The sequence below is a fragment of the Echinops telfairi genome, unplaced genomic scaffold (assembly GCF_000313985.2).
Source record: "Echinops telfairi isolate 266 unplaced genomic scaffold, ASM31398v2 ScPeMD7_7458;HRSCAF=8496, whole genome shotgun sequence".
Classification (NCBI taxonomy): domain Eukaryota; kingdom Metazoa; phylum Chordata; class Mammalia; order Afrosoricida; family Tenrecidae; genus Echinops; species Echinops telfairi.
In genome coordinates, this window is record NW_022111358.1 from 34,480,685 (window position 1) to 34,497,302 (window position 16,618).

Sequence of the window (16,618 nt, forward strand, 5' to 3'; positions counted from 1 at the left end):
TCCACTGCCAGGGGAGTCGTGGGGAGCTGCTGGTGTGGCTGAGAGGCCTGCTCCCTAGAGGCGGGCTGTGGTCGCCTGGGCTTTGCCCTCAAGACTCCACCAAAGCCTAGTGTCTTAGGCAGCAGGGAGGGGAGAGGAGACTGAGGGGACAGTGGACAGGAGGGGTGGGGTGGGGAGCAGAGTCTTCAGGGCAGGGCATGTGTTGGAAAGCGCCAGCTATCTTGAGCATAGCTCTAAAGCTGTAGAGTTATGAACCTGAATCACCAGGGGTGATGGATTTTGGGGGGAGCCCGGACGTAGGGGTTAGAGATTCCTGGCACACTTCAGGTACTGGGAATGCCCTTTTCTGTCTGACCCCTCACCAGTCTTGGGATGATCTAAAGGGGATCTCACGGCCTCTTCTGCACCCGTGTAGATGTGTTGCTCACTACTTTTCCAAGACCTGCTCTGTGAGTTTCGCCCAGTGGTTCTCAACCTTCCTCAAGCCGCGACCCTTTCATACATACAGTTCCTCATGTGGTGGTGACCCCCCAACCACAAAAGTATTTTCGTTGCTACTTCATCGTTGTCATTTTGCTATTGTGAATCAGGTGGCCCCTGTGAAAGGGTTGTTCCACCCCCAAAGGGGTCGTGACCCACAGGTTGAGAACCGCTGGTTTCGCCCATCGTAAATGCCAGGGCTTGCCTGACATCCCTGCGGTAGCTAGCACTCCCAGACTCTGCAAACACACTACCACGGAGTCGGGGTAGAACTGCCCCTGTGGGCCTCGGAGACAGTCGCTCTTTACGGGAGTAAGAAGCTTAGTCTTTCTCCTGCTAGCTAGTCAGTGCTTCATAAATGCTTGTCACCCTCTTAAGGTGAGAGAGCCCAGGGAGGGTAGCCAAGATGGTGATAAGGAGGGTGGGCTAGGGGTCCATTTTTAGGCTGATGGGTCAGAGGAGTTCTTGGCTAACACCCCTAGGAGAATAAGGAGAAAGGACCAGCGTTTAGAACCACCAGGAGGACCTGGCGACCAAGACATGGTGTTGTGCGTTTATCAGCCTTCCTTTGGGTACAAGGGAGAGAAACCCAGTGCTCATAAGCTTTGCACAAAGGGATGGACTATAAGAGCCGGTGTGGCTTCAAAGGATCCTGGGTGATTCACGGAATGGAGCTCATATTGTACTTGCATCAGGATTCACCTCCTCTCCCCTCATCTCTCAACCCTGCGTATCTCTGGGCCTCATTCTGTTCTTGTCTACAGCACCCAGGTCTTTAGTTTATGGTACGAAGGGTCTAGGCCGAATGGGGTCCTGAGGAGCGAATGGCGCAATTATGGAAGAAAATAAAGAAGATAGACAGAGCTCAGGGGACCCCTCTCCATTATCCAGAGAAGAGAATCAGGAGTTTATTCAACAACAACAGGGTTTTATAGTACTGAGCCAGGCAAGCCTCTGGCTAACACATAAACACAATCAAGTGGCAATGTGCTAATCTTGGATATCCTGATCCCTCAAAGGGAATATACATCAAAGGGAGCACCAGGTATGCAAGAGGCAAGAGGTGTGAATTGCTCCTTAAGAATAAGAGCATCTTTTAACTGCCGTCTTTTCAGTAGGAGACAGCTTTATATTGTTTTATGGGGGGTGGATGTGGACAAATGTCCTCCCTGGAATCCTGGCGTTGCTGGAACACATGCTCTCTCTAGGGCTGGCTTCTGAGTCCTGGGGTCACGAGTGCTAGGAGCAGGTCATGTACCCTCTCTTCCAGGTGCCCAGGTTCACCGCGATGGTAGGGAACTTTGCCGCTGGCAAATTCCAGGTTAGAAATGTCCACCGAAAGAGACAATTGTCGGTCTTCCCGCCCAAGAGTGAGCCAGTGTGCTCAACCACATAGCCAGCGATGCAGGGCATACAAAGGGGCTTCACAAAGTTTGTGAGCAAATAGAATGAAAAGATCATTTCAATTTCTTCATAAACTCTTTGCAGCCTATGTGGTAAGATGAAGGAGATGGGCATTTGTTGGGAAGGGAAGGCCAGAGACTATGGGCAGCTCAGTGAGGTCAGACCACCAAACCCACTGCCATCGAGTCATGTAGGGTTTCCGGGAGTAAATTTTTACGGGACAAGACAGCCTTATCTCTCTCTCACGGTGGGGCTTGTAGATGGAACCTTGCAGTGAGCAGCCCTCTGCTTGTCCTCTCGCACCAGCAAGACTCCTTTCAGTGAGGTCAAGGATTGGGCTGTTCACCTTCATCTCTGCGGTGTCGAGCCCAGCAGCCTAGCTATCAAACTGTTAAGTCACTGGGATGGTGTCCCTTGGTTCTTGCTTCTCGACACCGAAAGAATTCACACGGCAGAAGCACTTTGTAAGTCCAAATAACTTTTATGAGGGAAAGGGAAGTTTTGGGTAATATAGTCTCAGTACACACTCTCCCTGGAAAGCATGCAAGGCCCCAGGGGGGAGCCGGGGTGGGGGGAAAATGGCCATGCAGAGGAGTCCACAGAACTGAAAAAGATAGAAAAGCTGGGAATAGAAAGAGTGCGGGCCCTTAAGATAAGGTGACCGGATTTTAACATTGGTAAAGCGGGATACCAGCGGGACACCATTGATAAAACTCATATCCTGGTGAAATAGCCACATGGCAGCCGAAAACCGTATACCCTAGCTTGTCGTGAATTCTTTCCAAAAATTGGGACTTTTTTACAACCCCACGGGACACAGGGAAACTTGTTAAAAATTGGGACTGTCCCGCCAAAAGCGGGACATCTGGTCACCTTACCTTACGAGGACTTTGCCTCTCCCCAGAGTGCCTGCCCTCTAGTTCAGCAGAGAGCCTGGAGCCACCTATGAGAAGTCCCCTCAACCTCTGTCTTGCTCCCCACTTCTCCTGCAGGTCAGGCCCCTCTTCGGCTCCCAAATCTTCACCCTCTTCTCATTTGCTGCCCAGGGTCCAGATTCCTCACCTTCTTCCTCACATCCTTCAGTGTCTTTGGATCTCAGTGTGGACATGCCTCTCTGCACCAGGAGGGCACCGGATGCCCTCCTGTGCTCCCAGCCATTTGGGGCTTTAAGGGCTGTTTGTCCTCTCCTGCCATGGCCTGCTGTTCTTCTCTCCAGGCATTAGAGACCCCTGAAGGCAGGGACGACCCTGTGTGTTTCCCGTGTCCAGGGTTGTATAGAATATACCCTGCAATATAGCAAGAGCTCCAGGAAGAAACGTGGATTTGAACCCAGAACCTAGGAGCTCTGAGGGAGGGGGGTGGGCTCATGTGGCAGAAGAGGAAACCCTTTGGTCTCTGGGTCTCGGTTTCCTCATCCGTCAAGGGAGTAGCAGTTGACCAGGTCCTGGGGTTGACTTCTCCTGACTACTATGGGCCTACTTAGGACCCTTGGTCGACCACTTATGGCAGCTGCAACAGTCTGATTGGAGTCTTGGAAGCCCCTGGGGTGGGTTTTCTAGTTGGGCAGGAGGGGAAGCTAGACTCCCCTAGGGCTGTTTGAGCTTCCCTGTCCAGCCCTGTCTCTGGGAAGCCTCTATAAAAGCAAGCAACATTTTCTCCCTCTTCCGCTCCCAGGCCCTTTCCCTACCCCCTGCCAAGGGCCACTATCTGTTTCTTCAGGAGGGGCATTTCTGAGAATCAAATATGCAGCTCTGAAAGGAAGTTTGGGCAAATCTGGGTCAAACCCTGGAGTATGCTTGGAAGGAAGAAGCAAGTTGAAGGGATCGGGCCAGAGACACTGACGGGGAAGCAGAATTAACTATGGCAGTTGCCTTAGTGGTCTTTCAAGGAGTTTAGCTCTGTCTGTCCAGACAGGACCTCCGTCCCCGTGCTGGCAGAGGGCAGAGGGACCAGCGTTCTTTCGCCCTTCCCACCCAATGGGACCAGTGGCATTTTGAGTGCTTAGCAAAAGAAGGTAGCTGTGGTTTAGATCATTTAGCCTGTCCACTAGGAGGAAGAACAGAAAGATGGGCTGGTTGGTCCTGATTGTTATCTATTCATGACATTCACCTGTCTGCCCCTTCAGTATTTATTAACGCCCTGGTCATGCTGAGGGCGAAGCACTGGACTGAGAACCATAAGATGGCAGTTCAAATCCACCGGTCGCTCTGCAGGAGAAGGACGAGGCTGCCTTCTCCCAGACAGATGACAGTCTTGGAGAGCCTGGGAGTCACTATGAGGTGGAATTGACCCCACGGCGGTGGGTTATTGTTAGGCAAACCCAAGCCACAGAGGCAGTCCCGACTCTGAGTGACCTTATGGGGCAGCAAGGGAACAATCAGGCGTCTGCTCTCCGAAGACTTAAAATTTCAAAACATGCCAAGGGGCGGTTCTACTCTGGCTCACAGGGTCACAGATGAGTAGTCCGAATTGGCTTGATGGCTGTGTGTTGTTACTGCCAGGAAGAGGGGAGTCACAACAAGAGGGAGATGGGGGCGGACAAGACGGTCTTCAAGGAGCTTATGAGTTAGGGAAGAGATATGAAAAATAACCAAGAATATATCAGATAATGACCTCTGGTACTGAAAATGGTCCAGTATCTTGAATCAAACTAACTGGCCAAGAATGTTTATAGAGTCAGGATAAGATCTAAAATATAGTGGTTTGAAGGCAGTATCAAAAACAGGCTGAGGCTCCATTAACTACTGTCTTCTTTGTCATGAGACCAGAAGAGATGGATAGTGCCCGGCTTGCATTACTGAATATTTTAAGGACTCAAGATCTTGGTCAAGAGGATGCAAAAAATGTGGAAGAGAACATCAAATTCTTATTAGAAACCAGACTGACTGTATTCATGGAGACAGGAGGAAGCCCTGGATATATTGCCTGAAGCCCTTGAACCAGAACCAATCCTATGAAGTCATCTTTAACTAGGCAACTAGGTCATTTAATAAAGAGCGTCTGCCGTGAGTATTGTGCTCTTCTAAAGAATTCTCTACAGGAGATGAATGGAAGACAGTAGATCTAAGACACAGATGAGAACTTCGAGGAACAATAGTCTTCAGTTAACAATGATGAAACGGTATGAGCAGAGAGGGTGACACAATGTAAAACAGTGATGTCTATGTCCGCTGGGAATGAACTATGAATGTGAAAACTGTTGAATGGGTGTATGTTGTATTCTCTGTCTCTCTCTCTCTCTTACACACACACACACACACACACAGCAGGAAGATGGAAACAGTCCTTCAAAGACGAGACTCAAACTGAGCGATGCGTTGAACTGGTTTCCCCCAGAGCACTACGCAGTGTCAAGTACTGAAGCCGAAAATGGCCGTTTCCCTGGTCTTCAGAAACAGAAGTCAGTCAGAGGTTGGGGTTACAAAAAAAACTTGAGAGAAAATCCCAGAAAGGAAAGAGCCAAAAAGATGGCCATGGCTGTTTGGGCCGGGTCCGAACTAGGCGGCCCTGTTTGGTCTAAGCCGAAGCAGGTCAGGGCCCTGCATGTGCTTCCCTGCACATCCCAAAGGTCAGCAGCAGAGGACGCCAGATAAGATAACCGGTGAAACCAGATGTTCCAGGTTTGAAGAAAGCCGCAAGGAGTCGACAAGCAATTCTCGGAGTGTCCAGACCCCATATGCTAATTGCCATAATTGCCATACATTCCTCACCACCCCTTTAAAAACCCGCACCCCCAGCTGCTGAGCAACACTTCCCTGACCTGTTGGCCTGGGTCACGGACCCTCATCCAGGGAGCTCCCCTAATAAAGCTATTTCTGTGTCTGCTCTCCCTTGTCCTGTCAGTTATGTCTGTCTGTCTCCCTGTGCCTCAGTTTCACCTTTACATTTGGTGCCCAAATCCCGGGAGAGGTAGGGACATGGGCTCCTGTGCCGTCCCGGCCCTGCTTCAGCTGGGACGTAGCCCGCCCCTCCCCTCCTCTCGAACCTCTGGAGCCTGTCTGAACGAACGAGCGACTTCTGGTCAGTATCTCTCTGTGTATGTTTGTTTTGTCTCGTTTGTCGCTCTGGACACCGAGGGCCAGCAAACTCATATGGGAACTTAGGGTCCGCGGGAGGCTAACAGGCTGAAAGCCCTGAAAAGCAAGTACGCTAGGGAGCTGAACGTGGCGCCGCTGCAGGGGTTTATTCTGCAACCCTCGTACCAAGAGGAGCTGGAAATAACTGCCTTTCCTGAAAGGGGTGTGAGTAAGGCCAGTTTCTCGTGTCCATCTTTTCTCTGTGTCTCTCTTCTCTCATGTGGCCTCCAGCCTTTTGTCTCTGTGTTTACCTCCCGGGAGTCCTGCTGATAACAGGACACCTAGCCCTAGGCCGAGCAGTCACTGCACCTTCTGCCAGGACTGGAACGCAAAGGGTGTGTCTGAGCCTCTTCTACCTGTTTGTGTGTTTTGAATTTGCGGCCCTGCAGTGCTTTTTCTAAAATGTTCTGCTTCCCCTTCCTCTCACCCTGAACAAAGGCCTGACCAGCCTCCATTTTTACCGGCCATGAAGCCAGGCCCCCCACCACTCCTCCGCTTCCATTGTGTCTCTCTGATCCGAGGTCCCTGTCTGCTGGACAAAAGCCACAGATCTGCGCCAGAGAACCTTCCTGTTCTGGAGAGTCCAGAACTCTCCCACTGGGCCCCTAGCTCTGACCGGGACGCCTCTCAGGGTTACTGGGCCACCCTCTGACTGATGGGTGGGAATTGGGACCTGGGGACGCCCTTCTCCTCTGTCCGTACCCCCTGCAGTTTGAGGCACAATGGGAAGTCTTCTGTCCCAACCCCCTAAGGACAGTCCTTTGGGGTGCCTACTGCCAACCTTATTGAATTGGGTTTGGCTCTTGATCTCCGCCTTAAATGCCTGGTCTTTTTCTGTAACCAAGTTTGGCCTCAGTACCAATTGGACACATAGTCAGAAGTCCCATATGTTCAGGTCTTTTTCTTTCTTCGCTCCCATCCCTCTCTACTACCTGTCACCCTGCTCAGGTTCTCTTAGCCAAACACTCTCTTAATCAGGCCCCTGACAGTACTCCCCTTCCATCTTTCTCCGAACCCCCTGACTGCTTATCTGCGCCCCCAGTAAGGCCTCCTCCATATTCTGGATACGCCTCACCATCACCTCCTCCGCTACCCCCTCAACTCCCAAAGGCTGAGGCACTGTACCTCTGCCACCCGCCACCTCCCCGGAGTCAGACCTCTCAGACGCCCTGGAATCAATCTCTCTCCCCTGCACAAATCCACAGTCACCACCCTGAGAGCAACAGGAGGGAGGAGTCAGAAAGTTCTGGGAAGTAACAACTTTAATTGCCTGCTACACTGTTGATTTCAATATCCTCTGAAATCTCCACAAATAGTAAACTCACAAATAGTCTGAGATTCTGTACATCTGGGCGGCTGCGCTCCCGTCCCTTTCTCTGTATTTCCCGCTCCCCTTCCCAAGTCCTCTTGACTAAAGAAAATTCCTCCTCTCCTCCTGCTTCTGCAGCCCCTCTTGTGTCTACCTTTTCTGACCTGCCTGAACACCTGGTCTCCCCTCCTACTCACCCCTCTCCCTATTCTGGCCACCTGGAACCCCCACGTCCTCTTCTCCTGATCTACCCACCTGGAGGAACCCGAGTCTGCACTCACCTTGCCAGTGAGCAAGCACACGTGATCCAGAACCCCCTTCTCCTTTGTCCGTTCCGGAAATTGGCCGGGACTGAGAGAGTGGTCCCGTCCATGTTCCCTTCTCTCACCGTTTTATCTCAGATTGAAAAGCGTTTAGGCTCCTTTTTAATGATCCCACCACCTATATTAAGGAATTTCAATATTTAACTCAAGCTTATGCTTTGTCCTGGCACGATATTTTGTCGTCCTTTCCTCTACCCTAACCACAGATAAGAGGGAACGAACAGATTTTTCTCACTGTTCAGCAGTACTCCAACCAGGTTCATTTGACCGACCCTGACCTAGGCAGTTCCCAGACAAAAACCTGGTTAGAGTTATGAAATTGAAATCAAGCAGGTAGGGACAGACATGCCCACCATAATAAAATGCTTCAGTGTGCCCTGGCTTGGCTTCAGGCCATTTCCCATATAGGAGTCAATTTTAATAAACTTAAGAAGATCACTCAAAAGTCCAGCCACCTTTTTAAGCCACTTAACTAATGCTTTAACCCAAAAGGCCCTCAAACCCCTGTCTGAGAGTTTGCGAATTTGGAATTCAAGGTATTAAACAGCTGTGAGGAGCAGGGAGAGTCAGCCTGTGACACCTGCTTCTGACAAAAGGTAAATTTTCAAACCCAAGCCTTGGTAGCAACCTTGTGGCCGGCGATCCCCCGTGGCCCCAGAAGGGCAGCATGGGGCAAGGGTGTATGGAGAAGAAGGGCACTGGTCACAAAAGTGTCCCAGGCCTAAAGCTCCAACCAAACCCTCCCCGCGTGTGGTCAAAGCGGACACTGGAAGTCTGACTGTCCTTGGAAAAGTGACCGGCCCTTTGCGTCTCTATGTGGCGGGACTGTCCTTCCAATTTCTGACCCGTTGTTGGTCCTGCTGGGATTGGCCGAAGACTGAGGAAACGCTTAACTGGACCCCCCATCACCCTCGCCAAGCCTGGGGTATTGCTCAGGGTATTGGGTGAATAAATTTCCTTCTTACACAGAAGCTATCTTTTCTGACCTGCCCTCATTTTCAGGGCTGGGCAGTCCTTCCTCAATCTCGGTCATAGATATTGATAGCAAGCCTACCTGCCCCAGGTGTACTAGCCCTTTACTCATTCCTTCCTTATAATCCCTTCCTGCCTGGTCCTTCTGTTGGGAAGAGATATTTTAAATTAGTTAGGAACTTCCTCACACCTTACTTTTGGTCTCACAGTATCTCTGCTCCTTCCCCTTCTTTCACCCGACCTGGAAGAACTGGCCCTACAGACCTAGTTGCTTCCCGATGTTAACCCATCATACAATGCCTCCTTTCTAACAACTTCTTTATTCTTACTCACTCTCCCTGCAACACTCCAGTCTTACCAGTAAGAAACCAAATGGTGCTTATCGCTTGGCCCAGGACCTGTGCCTCATTAACAAAGCTGTTATCCCCATACACCTGGTAGCTCCCAACCCCTATACTCTTTTGTCCCACATTCCCCCCTCCACTATACCTTTTTCACCACCCCCCTTAACCCAGCTTGTCAGCATTCCTTTGCCTTTACCTGCAGCCCCTCCTAAAACAGTTCTAAAGCAAACACAGCCCAACTTCTCTCTCCCTCCAAGGCACCATTATCTCATTCCGTGATTATCTGTTCAGGCCTATGCCTCACCCCCACCACTCAGGGTTTACTATAGATAGATGCTGGATCATAAAGGACCTCCAAACACCAGCTTCGGCTGAGCAAATAACTAAATGTGCAAATGTTTCCACAGCAGGACCTTGTTTTCCAGTTACTGCATATAGTTCCTCAACTCATCCTATGTGGTCAGTATGAATCCGCATGGTTACTCCCACCCAAAGGTCTAGAAGAACAGCATTCCTAACCCATCCCGGTCTCTCTAGCCTCCCTGCAGCGACAGCTAAAGAATGCGTTATCATGGTAACAAATCAGGGCTAGTAAGGCAAAGCGTAGCTGTATTCCTACCTGTCCTAGTAAACCTTAGTTTTGCCTCCTCCCTGGCAGCGGCCAAGATTTCTAATAGAGCGTTAGAGCACAGCATGCTCCAAACACAGAACTTTAACAAACACCTCCAGCTACTCAGACTCCACCTCAGAGTCTCTCACCTCCTTACAGCGACAGCTTACATCCCTGGCACAGGTAACCCTTCAGAACTGTCATGCATTAAATCTGTTAACAGCTGGCAAAAAGGTACATACACTATACCAATAAGTCGAAAGTAGTTAAAAAAAATGTTAAAGCGCTCCACAACATGGCCGAAAAAATTAAAAACCATCAGTGGGGCACCACCAGCCCTTCCTTGTGGTTTCAAAGTCCTGTCATGACCTGGATCATGCGCCTCGTAAGACCTCTGATAATAATCTGTGTACTATTACTTCTGGCTCCGTGTGTGTGTTTAAATTTTTGCAGGAATGAATGAAAAATATCTCCAACCTCACCTTCAATTAGCATCTTCTCCACTCTTACAGTCCGCTGCCCACAGACCTGGCCCAAACCTTCCAACTCTTAATCGCCCCCTTCTTCGCCCTATCTCAGCAGGAAGTAGTTAAGACCATCAGCCGTCCATAACCACTATTAAGAAGTGTGGAATGTTTGGGCCGGGTCCGACCTAGGCAGCCCTGTCTGGTCTAAGCTGAAGCAGGTCAGGGCCCTGCATGTGCTTCCCTGCACATCCCAAAGGTCAGCAGCAGAGGACGCCAGATAAGATAACCGCCAGATAAGATAACCAGTGAAACCAGATGTTCCAGGTTTGAAGAAAGCCGCAAGGAGTCGACAAGCAATTCTTGGAGTGTCCGGACCCCATATGCTAATTGCCATACATTCCTCACCACCCCTTTAAAAACCCTCGCCCCCAGCTGCTGAGCACAACTTCCCTGACCTGTTGGCCTGGGTCATGAACCCTTGTCTGGGAGCGCCCCCCCCCCCCAAAGCTATTTCTGTTTCTGCTCTCCCTTGGTCTGTTAGTTATGACTACCTGTCTCCCTGTACCTCAGTTTCACCTTTGCAATGACCTCTCTCACATTCTCCCAGTGCCCTTGGAGACTCCATGCGTGCAGTGAGCACGTGAGGAACCCAGCAAGAAACGGATTTCAGTTCCTACCTAGCACCGTTTTGCAATTTAAATTCGCTCACGGTAGAGGGGAGAGTGGGTTACGAGTTGGACTGCTAACCCCAAGGTTAGCAGCTTGAAACCACCAGCCACTCCGAGGGAGGAAAATGAGGCTTTTTATTCTAACCAAGCCGTGTGCTCTCGGAAGCCCACAGTGTCAGTTCTCTGAGCCAGAATAACTTGATGGCAGTGAGGGGGATTGCTTCAGGTTTTCCTTTGAAATTTGAAAAGCCTCACCTTGTGAACAGATCCAGGGCGAAGGGGGCCACACCCACAGACTCGGGGAGAAATCAAAGCAACTCCACCCTAACAGAGCCTAAGACAGATCCTCCGTAGGCTTAAGATGATCCGCCAGTAACTGAACTGCCACAACCAGACGCAACGTTCTTCTTGGAATGTAAAACCAAAAAACCCAACCACCAGCTTCTCTGAAACTTGTCATCCACAAGGCCCAGTGTACAATAATAAGATATTTTAAAAATCCAGGCTACCCACAGTGCTCGGTAAAAATTACTGGTCATGGAAGCAGCAGCAGAATGTGACCTGTCATCAAAAGAAAAAAATAGTCACAACAGACAGACTCAGAGATGACCCAGACGTTGGAAAGAACGAAAAAAGAAATCCAGAAAATCAGGGATGTGATAAGTAAAGTGATTTCTTAAAGAGTAATGGTGTAGTACATTTGGGTTAGGAGGTCATGTAGGCCCTTGCTGAAAGCAATGACATTTACTTTGAAGACTGAAGTGCCAGACAGAGGAGCCAAGTCTGTTGGGGGTGGGGTGGGGAGGGGAATAGTAAAGAGGCCAACATGGCAGGGCAATGGGCGGTCATACCCTGTGAGATCAGATGGGAAGGACCAGATAGATCACTGGAACTTGTACCCCACAGTAAAGTGTTTGGATTTCATTTGAGTATGAAACCTTTGAAGGAGTTTAAGCAGGAGAGAGACTTACTTGACGTGTGTGTGTGTGTGTGTGTGTGTGTGTGTGTGTGTGTGTACTTTTACTGTGAGTGAGGCTGTAATCTCAAACATTTAAGGATCAATTAGATTTCACGGTGGTGCTGTTTGGTAAGCATCGGACTATTGACCTGGAGGTCAGTGGTTCAAACCACCGAGGGAGAAAGAACGGGGCAGTCTACTCTGTAGATTTAGTCTCAGAAGCCCTACCCAGAGGTGCTATGAGTCAGCATCAACTTGTTGGCAGCAGGTTTTTGGCTTTGGGGTTATAGATAAATGTCTCTTACTCTTTTTTCCACTGAGTTACTGATATTTTCCTTATAATTTATCATTTGTTGGGGGGGGAGGGGCGGTAGCTTTTTGTATGATGGCTTTTCCTACTTATTATTTTCCTTTTGCATATTTACTTTGGTTGTGGCAGTTTTTTGTTATGAAAAAAATCTCAATCCTGGTCACTGAATTCATTACTTTTCTTCATTATGCCCTTCAACACTTGCGTATTATTAAAAAGGAAAATATCTAATAATTTTTTTTCTAGTAATAACTTACATTTTAAAGATATATCTGATGCCTACAGAGATAAGCCAGCTAAACCAAACAAAAACTAACCCCACTGCCAGCAAGTCAGATTCCACTCCTCGTGATGCTGTAGGACAGAGTAGAACTGCCCTTGGGGGTTTCAGGAGGTGTGCGTCTTTACGGACCAGGTAGCTTCCTCTTTCTCCTGAGGGGCTGCTGGTGGGTTCAAACTACTAACCTGTGGTTAGCAGCCCAACATACACGCATACATCACCAAGACTTCAGCATGGCTAATCAGAAAGGGCTTGGGCTTTAGACTCAGGAGACTAGGGTGTTTCATTTCTGTTCCCTTACCAGCATTCTAACACTGGTCCAGTTGCCGCGCTGCCCGGGCTCCGTCTCTGTCCCTTTCACATGGAAGAAGGAGACGCATCTATGGTACTTTTCCTGTGTGCCAGAACATGCCTGCCCCAGACACGTTCCATGTTTTCTCATGTAATTGTCACGGCCGTCTAATGCTGAGGGTGCTCGGAGAGAGGTTAAGGATGTTGTCACACGTGAAGTGGCAGAGCTGAGATTGAAACTAGCAGCCTGGTTCAGCAGGAGGGTTATGTGGTGAGTTACAAGTTAGGCTGCTAATGACTAGGTCGGTGGTTCAGATCCACCAGCTACCCCAAGGAGAGAGAGAGGAGGCTTTCTATCCCTGCAAAGATTTATAGCCTGAAATACCCACTGGGGCCAGTCTCCAAAAAACTCCAAACTCACTGCCAACGAGTCGATGCCAGTGAGTCATATAGGGCAGCGCAGAGCCGCCCGGGAGTTTCTGAGGCTGTAACTATGGGCAAGAGCAGAGAGCCCCTTCCTTCTCCTGAGGAGCGGCTGGCGATGTCAAACTACCGACCTTGAGCCCAGGTGTCACCACTACGCCAAGGTTTCTGGGCCAGTTCTTGGTTCGAGAGCCCTGCTAGGAGTCAGAATCCGCTCAATGGCAGTGAGTCTTGTGTTGCTTCAGTCTGAGTCCCACGTTTAAGGCATGGAAGTCAGCCAGAGGAGCCAGCGGCTGATGGAATATGCTGTCCATATGTGCACTTAAGTGGCAGCCGAGGGACAAAAGGCGGGTGGGAGAGCAGGGATGTCACCAGCATGGCCTTTGGGGACGTTTGCTGTGCGTTCCTGACCAGGTTGCTCCTGCCGCTAAGCTCCTGTTTCTTTTTGTACCAGCTTGCGGGGGATGTCAATTCCTGTATCATAAAGCTCACCTATTCGACGGCTACAACCAAGTGCCTTTGCATAGAGGCACCCACATCCCTAAAAGGAACCCCATTCCATAGCAGACCCGCCTGCCACGCTGCCCTAGCCACCCAGGAGCTAAAAGGCTCCGTGTCAAGCCTGAGTGAAATGGTGATGGGGTGGGACGGTTGGGAGGGAAGGTTGAGTCTGGGAATCTGAGAGGCCAGAGGGGAGATGAGGCACATGTGCCCCCATCAGCTCTTCGGAAGGCTGATTCTCTCATGCCCAGTTTGCCAGTGGAATTGGGTTTGCTCTTGGGTGGGGCAGGGGTCTGAGTCCTGTCTCCAGGTGGGCGTGAGGCTAAGGCCAGAGGCTAGCCCTGCAGGCTTCACCCTATCCAGTGCAGGCTGATAACCATAGCCCCCAGGCCACCCCAAAGGTCAGTGGGCAGGCTGGAACCCCCTGGCCCACGGAGAGAAGCCCCGGGCGGGCAGGTGGGCAGGGTCTGTGGCCTTATCGGTCCCACCTTTCCTTTTCAGAACCCAACGTCTTCCTCATCTTCAGCCATGGCCTGCAGGGCTGCCTCGAGGCCCAAGGGGGGCAGGTCAGAGTCTCACCTGCCTGCAATGCCAGTCTCCCTGCCCAGCGCTGGAAGTGGGTCTCTCGAAATCGACTCTTCAACCTAGGTGCCATGCAGTGCCTTGGCACAGGCTGGCCGGGCACCAACACCACAGCCTCCCTGGGCATGTACGAGTGTGACCGGGAGGCGCTGAACCTGCGCTGGCACTGTCGCACACTGGGGGACCACCTGTCCCTGTTCCTGGGGGGCCGCACAAGCAACGTCACCAAGGCTGGCACCCATGAGCGAGGTGACCAGACCCGCAGCGGCCAGTGGCGCATCTACAACAGCGACGAGGATCTGTGTGCTCGGCCCTACTATGGTGAGGGGCTGCTCTGTCGGGGCAGGGGTGGGGAGGTGCCCCTGGGATAAGGTGACCAGATGTCCCGCTTTTGGCGAGACAGTCCCGATTTTTAACAATTTGTCCCCCGTCCCACGTCGTTTTAAAAAAGTCCCCATTTTTGGAAAGAATGCACGACAAGCTAGGGTATACGGTTTTCGGCTGCCATGTGGCTATTTCGCCAGGATATGAGTTTTATCAGTGGTGTCCCGCTTTACCAATGTTAAAATCTGGTCACCTTACCCTGGGGGTTGGTGCAGGGGACTGGAGGCATGGAAGGACAGGCTCTGGGGAAATGGGCCCTTTGACCTCCCACAGACCCTGGGAAGGCCCAGCTGTAACTCTAATAAGGCACATTCTTGAAGAATTAGGAAAAGTTAACTTCAAAGAATTAATCTTGTAATTGCCAAACTAATGGACATTGGTGAAGACTCCAAATGGTGTACTTAAGTGCATTAAGTAAATTAAATGTGGTCCCTCGCGGGGACCACTCCCCAGGGGATGCATCAGGGGAACTCTGCCCCTCCCTCGTTTCTCAGGTGGTAAATGAGGGCTAGAGCCCCCCCAGGGAGAGGCCTCTTGTGCTGGGCACCCGTGGTCCTGGGGCCCCTTTCCTGGAAGCCACACTGAGTACTGGGATAGGCATGTGTATCAGGGCGGCGGGCACAAGCACATGGAGAGGTAGGGCCCCGGGGCTGGGGCTGGCCAGGGAGTCCCTTGAGCTCAGCCCTCTGTGGTGTTGCGTGGAGCCTGCTGTGCCCAGCTGGCCTGCAGACACAGCTTGCAGCCCTTGGGGACGAGCAGGGACCCTCTGGCAGGCTCCGAGGCTGACCCCAGGGCCCATAAGGCCCCTGTCTGCTGCCATCCCGGCTATAGGGGCTTTTCTTCCTGAGGGACAAGGGGGTGGGCAGCCTCCAGATGCCAAGGCCTGGCTCCCGTCCCCACAGAGGTCTACACCATCCAGGGGAACTCCCACGGGAAGCCGTGCACCATCCCCTTCAAGTACGACAACCAGTGGTTCCACAGCTGCACCAGCACTGGCCGCGAGGATGGCCACCTGTGGTGTGCCACCACCCAGGATTACGGCAAGGAGGAGCGCTGGGGCTTCTGCCCCATCAAGAGTGAGTGCCGGCAGGGCGGGGAGATGTGTGCTGAGCAGGGTGGGCAGGGGCTGGAGGAGGGAGTCTGTGTGGGTGGGGTGGGGCCTCTCTGCACTCCCCCAGGGATGCCCACGTGGGTCCTGGAGGGGAGGGACCCATGCCTGGCCGTCTTGGTGGCAGGCAATGACTGTGAGACCTTCTGGGACAAGGACCAGCTGACTGACAGCTGCTACCAGTTTAACTTCCAGTCCACGCTGTCATGGAGAGAGGCCTGGGCCAGCTGCGAGCAGCAGGGGGCGGACCTACTGAGCATCACTGAGATCCACGAGCAGACATACATCAACGGTGAGGCCGGGGCAGCCCCCTCTCCGTGGGCGTGAGGATGCTGGGTTGGGGCACTTGGCGGGGAGGGGGAAACAGCTGACGGAAGGTCTCGGCCTCCCTTGCTCTCAGGGCTCCTCACAGGCTACAGCTCCACACTGTGGATCGGCCTCAATGACCTGGACACCAGTGGCGGCTGGCAGTGGTCGGACAACTCGCCCCTCAAGTACCTCAACTGGGAGAGTGGTGAGGAGGGGGTCGGGGGGCAGGACACTTGGACTCAGAAGCACCCCTCCACAGGGAGCAGTGGGGTGTGTGCTTGCGGGAGGGCCTCCAATTTTCCATCCCTCCTGGCTTGGCTCCACTCGCCCTTACAGTGCCTTTGTGTGGATCAGAACCTCTCAGGCAGATGCAGCTCTGCCCTGGGGCACAAGGTCCCCACTGGGCTCTGTAGCAGAGTAGGGGACCACTCAGTCAGCACTAGTGTGCCCCACAGTGCGCACCAGGGTATCCTATGGTGAGCACCAGGGGTGCCCAGCAGTGAGCACTAGGAGTACCCAGCAGTGAGCACTAAGGGGTACCAGCAGTGAGCACTAGGAGTACCAGCAGTGAGCACTAGGAGTACCAGCAGTGAGCACTAGGGGTACCAGCAGTGAGCACTAGGAGTATCAAGCAGTGAGCACTAGGAGTATCAAGCAGTGAGCACTAGGAGTATCAGCAGTGAGCTCTAGGAGTACCAGCAGTGAGCACTAGGAGTACCAGCATTGAGCACTAGGAGTATCAAGCAGTGAGCACTAGGAGTACCAGCAGTGAGCACTAGGAGTATCAAGCAGTGAGCACTAGGGGTACCAGCAGTGAGC

At 51.8% G+C, this 16,618-nt stretch overlaps 1 protein-coding gene across 1 annotated transcript in view; it reads left to right on the plus strand.

Moving 5' to 3' along the window:
• Nucleotides 1-1,768: 1,768 nt before the first annotated feature.
• MRC2 (mannose receptor C type 2) overlaps nt 1,769-16,618 on the plus strand; it is a 36,377-nt gene continuing 21,527 nt past the window's right edge. The window contains exons 1-5 of the mRNA XM_013005818.2: nt 1,769-1,850; nt 13,918-14,319; nt 15,285-15,458; nt 15,618-15,782; nt 15,891-16,004. Coding sequence (XP_012861272.1) covers nt 1,769-1,850; nt 13,918-14,319; nt 15,285-15,458; nt 15,618-15,782; nt 15,891-16,004 — 937 coding nt within the window. The remainder of the gene's footprint in view (nt 1,851-13,917; nt 14,320-15,284; nt 15,459-15,617; nt 15,783-15,890; nt 16,005-16,618) is intronic.